Below are 13,923 nucleotides of genomic sequence, written 5' to 3' on the forward strand. Positions count from 1 at the left end.
AGGTATCGCAACTGACCTGTTTCTCATCAGTCTGATGCTCTTCCTCAGGCTTTAAGGAAACCGGTGAGCTGGAATTCGAATTCGAATTACTACACGTTGAGGCAAATGAATCTGGTGAGGAGTTGTTTGTTGCTCTCCAGAGGGTGGATGCAGATGTAGACATGGTTCCTCCACCCTTAAGCAGAGCCTCAGCCATACCAACCAATTCTTCAAACTGGGTCACTGCTTGTGGTAACACTAAAATGACAAGAAAAAGTAAACTTTACAAATACCATCTATAATAGGTGCATATGTACATATTTTTTGTTGAGTGTATATATGCAAACAAACTGTTGGCCTGGCGCAGTGGCTCATGCCTATAATCTCAGCACTTTGGGAAGCCGAAGTGGGTGGATCACAAGGTCAGGAGATCAAGACGATCTTGCCCAAAATGGTGAAACCTCGTCTCTACTACAAATACAAAAATTAGCTCAGTGTGGCAGTGCGCATCTGTAATTCCAGCTACTCAGGAGCCTGAGGCAGGAGAATTGCTTGAACCCGGGAGGTAGAGGTTGCGGTGAGCCTAGATGGTGCCATTGCACTCCAGCCTCACAACAGAGTAAGACTCTGTCTCAAATAAAAAGAAAGAAAGAAAAAGAAAGAAAGAAATGCAGAACACTGTTAACATTTGCTATCTTTGGAAAATAAACATGGCAGGAAAGGTGTTTGGAACATATTTACTTTTATTATTAAATAACTTAATAATTGCTTAATAATAAGCAATGAAAAAACATTTGGTTATTGACTTAAATATATATGCATTACTTTGTAACTAAAAAGAATGTTTTAAAAGTTGATTCTTTTTTTTTCTAGTTTTTAGGGGTTTTATTTGAAGGTGTTGAGTTGAATCTGTTCTTTGGAGCTAGTACTGATTCTATTATCAATCACCTTATAGAAGCTCACATTAGGCCTGTTTATGTGCCAAGATAAAACTAGCCATTTCTCACAGATTAAAATAAATTTTCTAAGACCTTCGTGTATGGTTTACAAGGGAGTCAAATTTCATCAAATTATTAAAAATGCACTGCCACAGTTCAAACCTACTTTGTGAATAAAGATGAATTTTGGTAATCAGTGGATTATTTTATCTGTTCCTGTTTTAAAATGGAAACTTACATATTCAGAGGGTTCATGCCTCCATGTAAAATGGTCTTCTCTGTTGTTATATCTAGTTTGTTTCCTAAGGACAAACAACATGTTGTTGGAGTTGGAAGAGGTCTTGAACCCTGTCTAATTCAATTCCTCACTATATGGTTGAGGGCACAGCCTGCTAGAGAGGTGTAAAGACTCTGAAACTTTTTTTATGCTTTTCTTAAGCATATTATTGAGCTACAATTTTACAATAATTAACGATTTGCAAATCAGTTCATCTGGTACTATATTAAAAGTAAATCTACTAAAGAAGAAAATCTTATTTTCTGTTCTTTCAAAAACATTTATTAAGCACCTCTCATTTTTCAGACACTTATTCCATCAGTAATTACTTATTGAGCATTTAATAATATTAAATATTTATCTGGTTTCTTTTTCTCTGTGCCAGGCACTATTCTGAGATATTAACTGATGTTCTTTCATCCAATACTCACTGCAACTTTCTGAAATAGGCATTTTCTTTACCTCTAATTTCTAGATGAAGTCAATTTGGTAACAAGAAGTAACTTGTCCAGAGTCACGCAGTTAGTGAAGAGCCAAGATTCAAATTCAGACTGGCTGCCTCCCAAATTCAAAGGCAGATTCTCAATACTTGCCAACCACTATGCTAGGTGTGAGGGATAAAACTGGGAGCAAAACCAGATGTGGTCCATGTCCTTTTGGAGCTTACAGTGAGGGGTGAAGGGAAGACTTATTTACAAACCAGGCTGTATAGCAAGAACTTTGTCCTGCTCAAAGAACGATCTGGCCTTTGTCCCAGTTCCTGGGAAGTAACTGTTAAATCCTTGGAATTTCCTGACTGATAGAGTGTCTTCCCCACTCATTGTGAACTCTCGGACCATACACTATAGTTTATGCTAATGAGCTGATTCAGGGTAGGGCCAAATCACACGCAATAGCCTTAGGGTGGCAGCTGGCCACAGCCTGAAATCCCGAAAGACCAACCATATGATTTCGAGACCGAGTTCAACCACGTGGGTACTCAATCAACCGATCAGTCATGCCTACATTATGAAGCTCCAATAAAAAGTTTGGACAGTAGAGCACTGGTGAGCTTCCTGGATAGACAATACTTTATGTCTATTGCCACATATAGATGCTATGGGCAGAAGGCATCCTGAGACAACCAAAGCCTCACACAAGTGGAAACCTCCCAGACGCTGCCCTCTTTCTTTAGCTGATTCTAATTTGTATCCTTTCCTTGTAATAAGTGTTCTGTGAGGTTTTCTATTATATCAAATTACTGAATATGAGAGTGGTTTTGGGAAACTCCTGAATGTGTAGTTGGTGTCAGAAGTTTTGGCACATTTGGCAGTCTGGAAGACATGCCCTTAACTTTGCAGTGTGGTTTACTTGAGGTATATGCAAAAAAATAGTCACAATTCTTAAATGCCGCAAAGAAGAGGCATAGGTGCTTGACCCAGCCTGGGGAATGGAATGTCTAGACGTAGGTGGGGCAAGCAGGGCTTCTCTGAGCAAGTCAAGATTGATCTGACAACTTAAGGCTGAAAAGGAATTAAATTGCTGAAGAGAATGAGGGGGTCATTAGAGGCACAGGAATAGCAGCTTTTTTCATATGAGGAACTGAAAGAAGGTCAAATCTACAATGTAAGATGAAAAAGGGAATTTGGTATGAAGTGGGACTACAAGAATATTTACTATTTTTTCGAATTATGTTGGTACATGTTCATTGGCATACATCATCTTGTCATTTCTGCCTGTGTATCTCTATTTTTATTAATGTATTTTATTTTACGTAATTAGAACCATGCTGTATATATTGAATTGTATCATGGCTCTTTTTTTCCCAATTAAAATGGTAAAGTGATTATTTTTTCTGTTTATTAAATCTTTTTAGAAAATATGACTGTTTAAGGTCTAATTTACATATAGTCAACAGCAAAATCTTACATGAAGTCTGAGCAGAAATTACACAGGTAAGGGGTACGAGTTTGACAAGTGGATGCACTGATTTAAAACACACCTAATCAAGATTTAGAACATTTCCATCCTCCCAGAATGTTCCTTTACATTCTGTCTAAATCAATCCCTGGATTTACCTCAGAAGCAATCACTAATCTGACTTCTTTAGCTGTATTGTTCTAGAATTCCATATAAATGAACTCAAACAGTATATTCTCCTTTTTTGTCTGTTTTCTCTGCATAATATTTTAAGACATTCATGCTGTGTATACCATAATTCATTCATTTTTATTGCTAACATTCCATTACTTCATAATTAAGTGTATCCATTCACCTGTTGATGGGTTATTTCCCTAATATCTAAGATACTCATGTTCAGTAACTTATTTATTTATTTACATATTTTGAGATGGAGTCTCACTCTGTCACCCTGGCTGGAGTGCAGTGGCATGATCTTGGCTCACTGCAACCTCTGCCTCCCAGCTTCAAGCGATCCTCCGGCCTCAGCCTCCCGAGTAGCTGGAACTAGAGGTGGGCACCATGACACCTGTCTAACTTTTGTATTTTTGGTAGAGATGGGGTTTCACCATGTTGGCCAGGCTGGTCTTGAACTTCTGACCTCAAATGATCCTCCCAAAGTGCTGGCCTCCCAAAGTGCTGGGATTACAGGCGTGAGCCACCGTGCCAGGTCCTGTAACTTCTTTAAACGCTCTTTTCTAAACTTGGAAATTAGGTTGCTTCCAATTTTTCTGTCTTTTTTTGAGAGAGGGCCCTGCTGTCACCCAGCCTGGAGTGGCATGGTGTGAACACAGCTTACTGCAGCCTTGACTTCCCAGGCTCAAACAATCCTCCCACCACAGTCTCCTGAGTAGCTGGGACTACAGGTGTGTGCCACTGTGCCTGGCTAATATTTTTATTTTTTGGAGAAACGGAGTCTCCCTATGTTGCCCAGGTTGGTCTTGAACTCCTGGCTCAAGTGATCCTTCCAAAGCGCTAGAATTACAGTGGGGAGCCACTGCTAGGCCCAATTTTTCTTTTTTCTTTTCTTTTTTTTTTTTTTGAGACGGAGTTTCACTCTTGTTACCCAGGCTGGAGTGCAATGGCACGATCTCGGCTCACCGCAACCTCCGCCTCCTGAGTTCAGGCAATTCTCCTGCCTCAGCCTCTTGAGTAGCTGGGATTACAGGCACGCGCCACCATGCCCAGCTAATATTTTGTATTTTTAGTAGAGACGGGGTTTCACCATGTTGACCAGGATGATCTCGATCTCTTGACCTTGTGATCCACCCGCCTTGGCCTCCCAAAGTGCTGGGATTACAGGCTTGAGTCACTGCACCCGGCCCCCAATTTTTCTTTATTACAAACAAAGCTTTGATAAACCTTCTTGCATCTACATCTTCATACGCACCTCTGATCATGTCAATGCTATAAATTCCTAAGAGCATAATAATAGCATTAAGGGGTATAAATGTTTTCAAGACGCAATTTATATTGCTGAATTGCTCTCTAGAAAAAATTTTCCAACTTACACTCCCATTAGCAATATAAGAACTTGACCATTTCACTGCACTACCAATAACAGGTGCTAATCCATAACAACAATCTTCATTTGTTTGATAAGTTAAAATCTTAGTACATTTTAAATTATAATTATTTAATTATTGTGAAGTGAAATATAATCTGTTTATTGATCATTTAAATTTCTTCTATCAATTATTTATTGAAGCATGGGATATTGGTACTTTTTCTATTTTATAAGAACTCAAATGGTTTTTTGAAAGTGGTTACAAGAGTGTCTAGCACATTATCAGCAGAACATATTAGCTTTATTATTAACTCCCTTATATATTAAGCTTTTTTTTTGAAACAGAGTCTCACTCTGTCACCAGGCTGGAGTGCAGTGGCATGATCTTGGGTCACTGCAACCCTCCACCTCCTTGGTTCAAGTGATTTTCCTGCCTCAGCCTCCGGAATAGCTGGGACTACAGGAGTGCACCACCACACCCAGCTAATTTTGTCTTTTTAGTAAAGACGGGGTTTCACCCGTTTGGCCAGGATGGTCTCGATCTCTTGACCTTGTGATCCCCCCACCTCAGCCTTCCAAAGTTCTGGAATTACAGGCATGAGCCACTGCGCCCGGCCTATATTAGGCATTTTAACCTTTCATTTTTCTTGAGTTGCAAATAAGTTTCTCAAATTGTTTATCTTTTAATTTTATGATATTTTAAACACACAGTTTAAATTTTCATTTTAGTTGAAAGTAGCAGTCTTTTCTTAGTATATTATCCATTCATTTTATACTTAGAAAGTCATTCATCATTCAGATCAGTTAAATATTCACCAATAATTTTGTATACTTTAAATATCTTTTCACAAGTAAGCTGTTTTGCTGTATATATTTTTTAAACTTTTAATGTAATATTTTAAACAGAAACAAAAATAGCAAACTATCCCATTTCAATTCATGGCAAGTCTCATTCCATTTATACTCTGATCCCCTTTCTTCCTCAAATTATTTGATTCAAAGCACAGGCATCATCTCATTTTTATCTGTAAATACTTTCATAGGCATCTCTAAAAGGTATATTTAAAAATATAACTGTTAACACTACTACTACAGCCAGAAATAGTTAACAAGTCTTTAATATCGTTAAAAAAAAAACCCTAGTCAATGTTCAAATTTCTCTGGTGGTCTTATTTTTTAACAGTTTGTTTGAATCAAGATTCAGCAACGACTATATATTACAATCGGTTACTGTCTCCTTCATATGAACTACAGGTTTCCTCTCCCTTCCTGGTTTTTTCCCTTGCAATTTATTAATAGTAGGAACTGGGTCATTTGTCCTGGAGAATTTCCTATAGTTAGATTTTGCTGTGATTGCACCCTTAGGTGGTATTTAACATAATTCTCCTGTTGGCTGTATTTTATGTAGCTTGGTATTTGGATCTGAAGGCTAGATCGGATTCAGATAGTGTTTTAACTTCCATCAGGTGGCATTTAGTGCCTGGTTAGCTTTTTTGTGATCTTGGCAGCTATGGATGATCATTGTGTAGATTCATTATGTCACAGTGGGCTGTAAAATAGTAATATTCTAATTCTTTTCTTTTTCATTTACTAGCTGGAGTTCTACAAGGGGAAACTTCCTCTCATCAACTATTTAGTTACCCGGAAGTTCGTGTCATATAGTAATGGCAAGATATGCTTGATTTTGGTTTGTATCAGCCAATTTTCAAAATTACAACTTGGTTGTTTTCAGATGATCATTACATTTTCTTTTTTTTTCTTTTTTTTTTTTGAGACAGAGTCATGCTCTGTTGCCCAGGCTAGAGTTCAGTGGCACGATCTTGACTCACTGGTTCAAGCAATTCTCCTGCCTCAGCCTCCCGAGTAGCTGGGATTACAGGCGCCCACCACCATACTCGGTTAATTTTTGTATTTTTTAGTAGAGATGGGGTTTCACCATCTTGGCCAGGCTGGTCTCGAACTTCTGACCTCGTGATCCACCCGCCTTGGCCTCCCCAGGTGCTGAGATTACAGGCATAAGCCACTGCGTCTGGCTACGTTTTCTTCTTTTTTGAATATGATTATGAACTCATGCATTTAAACATATATTAATACAATATGTTTCTGTCTATTGTGGTTGTCATTCTTACTGATGCTCAAACTGTCCCATCTTTGGCTTGTGGGAAGCTCTTCTAGTCTGAATAGTCTAACTTCGTTGCTTTCTGATATGACAAGACGTTCCTGTATATTTCCTGCTCAAGCTTCTTGACAAGCCCCATTTTGTACATTTCCTATGCAAGACATGGAGTCAGGCATTTATCCAAGGAGCCATAGTTCCCTTTAATGGGAAAAAATACTACAAGGTCGCGTCTAATTGCTAGGAGTGCTCTTGGCTATTGAGTTGTTGCTAGATCTACTCAGGGACTATATTAGGAAAGATTTTTTTTTTAACTTGATTTTATTTAATATTTTAATTTTTTAAAATTGGAAAATAATTACATATATTCGTAGGGCAAATAATAATGTTTTGATACATATAATACACAGTGAACAGAGCAGGTATATAGCATATCTATTACCACAAACATTTATCATTTCTTCATGTTGGGAACATTCAAAATCCTCTTTCTAGCTACTTGAAAATATATACCATTGTTAACTATAGCAATCTCACAGGGGTATTGAACATTAGAACTTATTCTTCCTATCTAGTTGTAATTTTGTATCCTTTAATACATCTCTCCCTATCCCTCCCTTCCCTCACCCTTACCCTTTCCAGACCCTTGTATCCTCTGTTCTACCTTTTATGAGATTAACCTTTTTTTAGCTTATACAAATGAGAACATGCAGTGTTTAACTTTCTATTCCTAGCTTATTTCACTTAACATAATGATCATCCATTTTGCCAAAAATCACAGGATTTCATTCTGTTTTATGGATGAATAATACTCCATTGTCTATATATACCACATTTTCTTTATTCATCTGTTGTTGGACACTTAAGTTGATTCACAATGTTGTCTATTGTGAACAGTGCTGTCTCCATAGTGGCTGTACTGGTTTACATTCCCACCCACAGTGTTTAAGAGTTTGCTTTTCTCCACATCCTCACTAGAATTTGTTATTTTTTTGTCTTTTTGATAATAGCCATCCTTCCCGGGGTGAGATGCTATCTCACTTTGGTTTTGATATGCATTTCCCCAGTGATTAGTAATGCTGAGCATTTTTTTCATATATGTCTTATTTCATTGGCATGTCTTTGTGATCGTAGCAGCCACGGATATTGAGAAATAGCTGTTCAGATTGTTTGCCCATTTTTTTCTTTTTTAAGAGACAGTGTCTCGATCTGTCACCTAGGCTGAAGTGAAGTTGTGGCAGGCCAATTCTCTCTGACAATCACACAGACAAGCCTACGTGACAGTCACCCAGACAGGCCTGCATAGCACTCCAGTGACACAGACAGATTTCCATAGCACTGCCTTGACACTGAACAAATAGTTAAACCTAGGGAAATCAATGCCCAGACATCAAAGCTAGAAATGAAACATGACCAGTAGGAGCCTTGCATGGGCTTCTCCCTCACCTGGAGCAAGCCAAAATAATAGAGACAGTCTTTGATTCCTAGTGCCAGGACCTGTATCTGATATGAGTCAAGGTAACAGAGGCAGCTTTTTGAATAGATTTATTGGAGAGTCTAAGGCAGCTCTCTGGACCAAGCTGTAAAGGAGGTAAGATAGAAATAATCACTCTGCTACCACAGTAGACAGGCCTTGAAGGTACTGGGATCCTTTTAATCGGAGTTAGCAAGCATTTTTGTCTCTGACCTTCCATTTAAAACAAAATTAGTTACCGATAGGCGAATGCTATATTGCACATAGGTACGTAACCCCAACCTATAGAAGCACTAAGAAAATTGTAACACTTTGAGTTGGCCTGGTGGAATTATCTCCAGCCTTCTCCCTGTATCTGGTTATAGCAATAAATTCCCTTCTTTCCTAGTTTGTCTGCTTCTTGCTATTGGGCCTCGAGAAAATGCAGCCAGACCTGGCTTGGTTCTGGGAACAAAGTGGCATGATCACAGCTTACTGTGAGCTCAGCAAACTCCTGGACCCACGCTATCTTCCCACCTCAGCCTCCTCAGTAGCTGTGATTACAGGCATGAGACACTATACCCAGCTAATTAAAAAAAATTTTTTTTGTAGAGATGAGGTCTTGCTATGTTGCCCATGCTGGTCTCTTACTCCTGGTCTCAAGAGATCCTCCAGTCTTGGCCATTTTTAAATCAGATTAGTTGTTTATTTTTGCTTTTGTTGCCTGTGCTTTTGAGGTCCTATTCACAAAATCTTTTCCCAAACCAACGTCCTGGAGTGTCTCCCCAATGTATTCTTATAGTCATTTTATTGTTTGGGGTCTTATATTTAGGTCTTTGATACATTTTGAATTGATTTTTGCATAGGATGAGAGGTGGGATCTAGTTCCATTCTGCAAATAATTATCCAGTTTTCCCAGCACCATTTTTTTTTTTTTTTGAGACGTGGTCTCACTCCATCTCCCAGGCTGGAGTGCAGTGCTGTGATCATGGCTCACTGCAGCCTCAGCCTCTGGGACTCAAGCAATCCTCCCACCTAGCCTCCTGAGTAGTTGAGACCACAGGTGTGTGCCACCACACCGGGCTCATTTTAACAGTTTTTGTAGAGATGGGTCTCCCTGTGTTGCTCAAAGGGTCAGGTGATCTTCCCATCTTGGCCTCCCAAAGTGTTAGGATTACAGGTGTGAGCCACTTTACCTGGCTCCAGCACCATTTTTTAAAGAGACTATTATTTCCCCAGCCAATGTTCTTAGTGTCTTTGTCAAAAATCAATTGACTATTGGTATGTGGATTAATTTCCGAGTTCTCCTTTCTGTCTCATTGGTCCATGTGTCTGTTTTTATGCCAATACCATGCAGCTTTGGCTACTCCAGCTTTGTAGTATATTTTGAGGTTGACACAGTGATACCTCCAGCTTTGTTCTTTTTCTCAGGAATGCTTTGGCTATTCAGGGTCTTTAGTGATTCCATACAAACTTTAAAAAATGTTTTTTCTGTTTCTGTGAAGAATGTCATTGGTATTTTGATAGGAATTGCACTGATTCTGTAGACTGCTTTGGGTAGTAACTATAACTTTTTAAAGACAAAATTTATTATGGGTTCAAAACATTCCTTCCCATTCAAAATTAGAACATGGAGTTTTAATTTAAACTGTATAGTCATGTTCTTAGTGAGCCACCTGGTGTGAAATGAGAATGTAGCTTGGAATATCAATTTTCCCAACATGTTGTTGAGTAATTTTTCCTTTTCCTGAATGACTACATAGTTTGCAGGGCCCAATACAAATTAAAAATTCAGGGCTCATTGTTCAAACATCTAAATAATTTTAAGATGGTGACAGCAGAGTCTTTAACCAGTATGTGGGCCCTTCTAAGAGCAGGGCTTTGTGTAACTGCATGTCACACACCCATGAAGCTGGGACTTGTGATAGCAAACATTGTAACAGCAAATACTTGCTATGTACCAGGCTCTGTTCTGAATGCTTTACCTGTCACTCAGGTGAGTACGTTTATTATTTCCATTTTAGAGAAGAAAAAATGGAGGCACAGAGTGGTTAAACAATTTGCACAAGGTTACACAGATACTAGGTGGTAGAGCAGGACTTGAACTCAGGTGCTTTGTTTCCCCAAATCTTTACATCTTTGCCCCTATGCCATACTGCTTCTAGAATAGTTTCTTAATGATACATTAGGTTCTGTTTGGAGGATATGCATTCTGTTCCATTGATCTGCTGATGCTTGCATTAGCCAGGAACTTTTAATTATTGGAACTTGATATGATTGAATATTGACAGGTTTGACACTCATATTCTTCTTTTTAAGAATGTTCTTAATTACCTTGCCCATTTATTCCTTCAGGTCAATTTTAGGATATTTGTGTCAACTTATTTAAAAAAGCAAAAACAAAAGGACCATTGGTATTTTGATTAGGATTACATTCAAATTATTGGTTATTGTGAGGATGAATTGGCATCTTCTCTTCCCATTTGTAAGTGTAACAGGTCTTTGTTTTTTTTTTTTGTTGTTCTTTTTTTTTGAGACTGAGTCTCGCTCTCTTGCCCAGGTTGGAGTGCAGTGGTATGATCTCAGCTCACCGCAAACTCCACCTCCCGGGTTCAAGTGATTCTCCTGCCTCAACTGCCCAAGCAGCTGGGATTACAAGTGCCTGCCACCATGCCTGACTAATTTTTTTTTTTGCATTTTTAGTAGAGATGGAGTTTCACCATGTTCACCAGGCTGGTCTTGAACTCCTAATCACACGCGATCAATCTGCCTGCCTCAGACTCCCAAAGTGCTGGGATTACAGAGGTGAGCCACTGCTCCCAGCCCACAAGTCTTTGTATTTATTTAGATTTGTAAATTTATCGGTTGAATTTTATATTTTTATTCACAGAAAGAACACATTTTTTGTTAAGGGAGTTAGTAGATATTTTATAATTGTAATTAATGTGAATGAATTTTTTTTCTTTCAGGACTATAACTGGCAATTTCTTATACATAAAGAAATCACTGATTTAAAAAAATTGGTAGCTACTAAATATTGGGCACCTATTATGTGCCAGGGATTTATTATTTTATGAAAAAAATAAGGCTTTTAATGAAAAACATCAGCCCTTTGTCCTATTTCTCACCACCCTGATTACCTATCCTAGAGGCCTCCCCTTCTCATTCATTTACCTGTTTCTTCCTATTTATCTTATGGTCTTAATAATGTGCAATATACAACCATTTCTTAATCCTTTTCAGATTCAGGTAATTATTGACTTTCAACTACATAATCTGACAATGTAGCTGTCTTTCAGCTCCTTCTCCAATCACTCAGAAACACACACACACACAGAGCTCACATATACACACTCTTCTCATTTTCCACCATCCTACTATATTATAACAGAATTGCTAGTTCAAGAAATACTGTGCTTATATTATTATAGGGATGTAAATATTATTCACAATTTCTTTCCTTTAAAATATGATATTTTTCTTGGAGTTAATAATTACATCACTTTTAAAATTTTAATCCTTTTTTAAAAAACGTTCTTTCAGTAATGTATCTCTAAACTTCCTGCCGGAGGTATGAAATCTATTTTTGGTATGTTTGGATATAGCATGTCATCTATCAATTTCATATTTTTCTTAAAGATCTCTCTCCTGGCACCCTCCATACCTGGACCAGCTTCTCCCAGACACCGTATACTGTCATTCTGGGGCTTCCCTTCACTATTGTTCCATGGATCCCCCTTGTCTCTCTGCTGAAATGGATCACCTGTTTTCTGGGTACCATGTCTTTCTCTTTAAAGATTTACCCTCTCATTTTGGAGGAGCACATCCTCCATTGGCTTTTGAAAAAGAAAGCATAGGAAAAACATTTTTGAAACTTTGTAAGGGTGAAGTATTATTATTCTACCCTTAAACTTGGTTGATAATTTCACTGGCTATAGAATTCTAGGTTTAGATCATTTCCCTCTAGAATTTTGAAGGCATTGCTAATTATCTTAGAGCTTTGAGCATTGCTGGTGAAAAGTCTCATGCCATTCTGATTCTAATCCTTATCATGTGGCGTGCTTGTTCTGAAAGCTATTGGATCTTCCCTGTGCTTCTGGGGCTCTGAAATTTCACAATCTTCTGCCTTAGACAAGTCATTTTTCATTCATTATCCTGGATTTTTGGTAGTATCTTTTTTAAAAAAAGAAACTTTTGACAGTATATTTGATACATTTAGACACAAAGGCTGATTCACCATACCTAATAATTCCTAATATTTAGAATTTCTAATCACTATTTATAATAAAAAGTTTCATTTACTGTGGTAAAAAAAGGCAATGTTTACTTGAAAGTAAGGTATTTACATTGGTTTCCTGTCTCTACTGATCGCTTTCATGCTAAGCTCTTGCCTCAAAAAATAGAGAGAAAAAAAGTGGTAACTATGTGAGATGATGGATACGTTAATTTGTTTGATTATAGTAACCATTCCATTATCTATATGTATTTCAAAACATATTGTATAGTATACCTTATATATATGCGATAAAATTCATTTAAAAGTTTTAAACACTTAGCAAATAAATTTATCTGCATTTTAATGGTATCAATCTGGAAATTTGTGTCCTTCAGTTCTAGAAATTTAGAGTATTAATTTTAATTTTAATTTTTGTTTTTATTTTGAGACAGAATCTCACACTGTCACCCAGGCTAGAGTGCAGTGGCACAATCTCAGCTCATTGCAACCTCTGCCTCCTGGGCTCAAGTGATTCTCCTGCCTCAGCCTCCTGAGTAGCTGGGATTACAGGCATGTACCACCATGTCCTGCTAATTTTTGTGTTTTTAGTAGAGATGGGGTGTCACCATGTTGGCCAGGCTGGTCTTGAACTCCTGATCTCAAGTGATCCCCCCATGTCAGCCTTCCAAAGTGTTGGGATTACAGGCGTGAGCCACCACATCCAGCTGAATATTTCTGTTTAAAACTACCCCATTCTTTTTTTCATGAATGCAGTATTTTTTCTCGGTGGAGTTTTCTTCCACTCCCTGCCTTATCTCTGTTTCTTCAGAGTTTATTTTCTTGTTTATTTCTTTTTATCTCTGTTTTCCATGTTAGGGAATTTTCTCAAATAATCACACCCCTTCCCTCAGCTGTTTTCAGTGTCCCTGAGTTCATAGCTTTGATTCAACCTCTCCTGAGAGAAAACCTCTGGCTTCTGCTGTGACGAAGGAGTGACAATTGCAGGCTATATTGGAAGAATGTATTTGTGAATTTGTAGTCTGAAAGGGTCTTTTTTTTTGAAATATGATCTCACTCTGTCACCCAGGCTGAAGTGTAATTGTACGATCATGGCTCACTGCAGCCTCGACCTCCTGGGCTCAGGCGATCCTCCCAAGTCAGCCTTCCAAGAACTGCAGAGACTGAATCTCTACAGTTTTTACTCCCTGTATAGACAGTCTCACCATATTTCCCAGGCTGGTCTCAAACTTCTGGCGTCAAGCAAACCTCCTGCCTTGGCCTCCCAAAGTGCCAGGATCACAAGATTGAGCCACTGTGCCTGGCTTGAAAGTGTCTTCCTGTAGGTTTTTCAATGAGTTTTCCTGTTTTCACACTACCAGTACTACCATAATCCCTTTCACAGGTTTGATTCCTGAAAGCTTTTGCTCTTGATGTGATTTAGCTTATTTCTTTTTAACTTCTCTCCCTGTCTCCTGCCCACCTCCATCACAAATACCGAA

The 13,923-nt window shown here is 38.3% G+C and overlaps 1 protein-coding gene across 2 annotated transcripts in view; it reads right to left on the minus strand.

The window, feature by feature from the left end:
* BEND6 (BEN domain containing 6) overlaps nucleotides 1-13,923 on the minus strand; it is a 77,436-nt gene that overhangs the window by 13,509 nt on the left and 50,004 nt on the right. For both annotated transcript variants that reach the window (XM_021665452.2, XM_012441636.3), the window contains exon 4: nucleotides 17-237. In XM_021665452.2, coding sequence (XP_021521127.1) covers nucleotides 17-237 — 221 coding nt within the window. The remainder of the gene's footprint in view (nucleotides 1-16; nucleotides 238-13,923) is intronic.

Source organism: Aotus nancymaae, unplaced genomic scaffold (genome assembly GCF_030222135.1).
Source record: "Aotus nancymaae isolate 86718 unplaced genomic scaffold, 86718_ANA_hifiasm-v0.15.2.pri h1tg000040l, whole genome shotgun sequence".
In the NCBI taxonomy this organism is placed as follows: Eukaryota; Metazoa; Chordata; class Mammalia; order Primates; family Aotidae; genus Aotus; species Aotus nancymaae.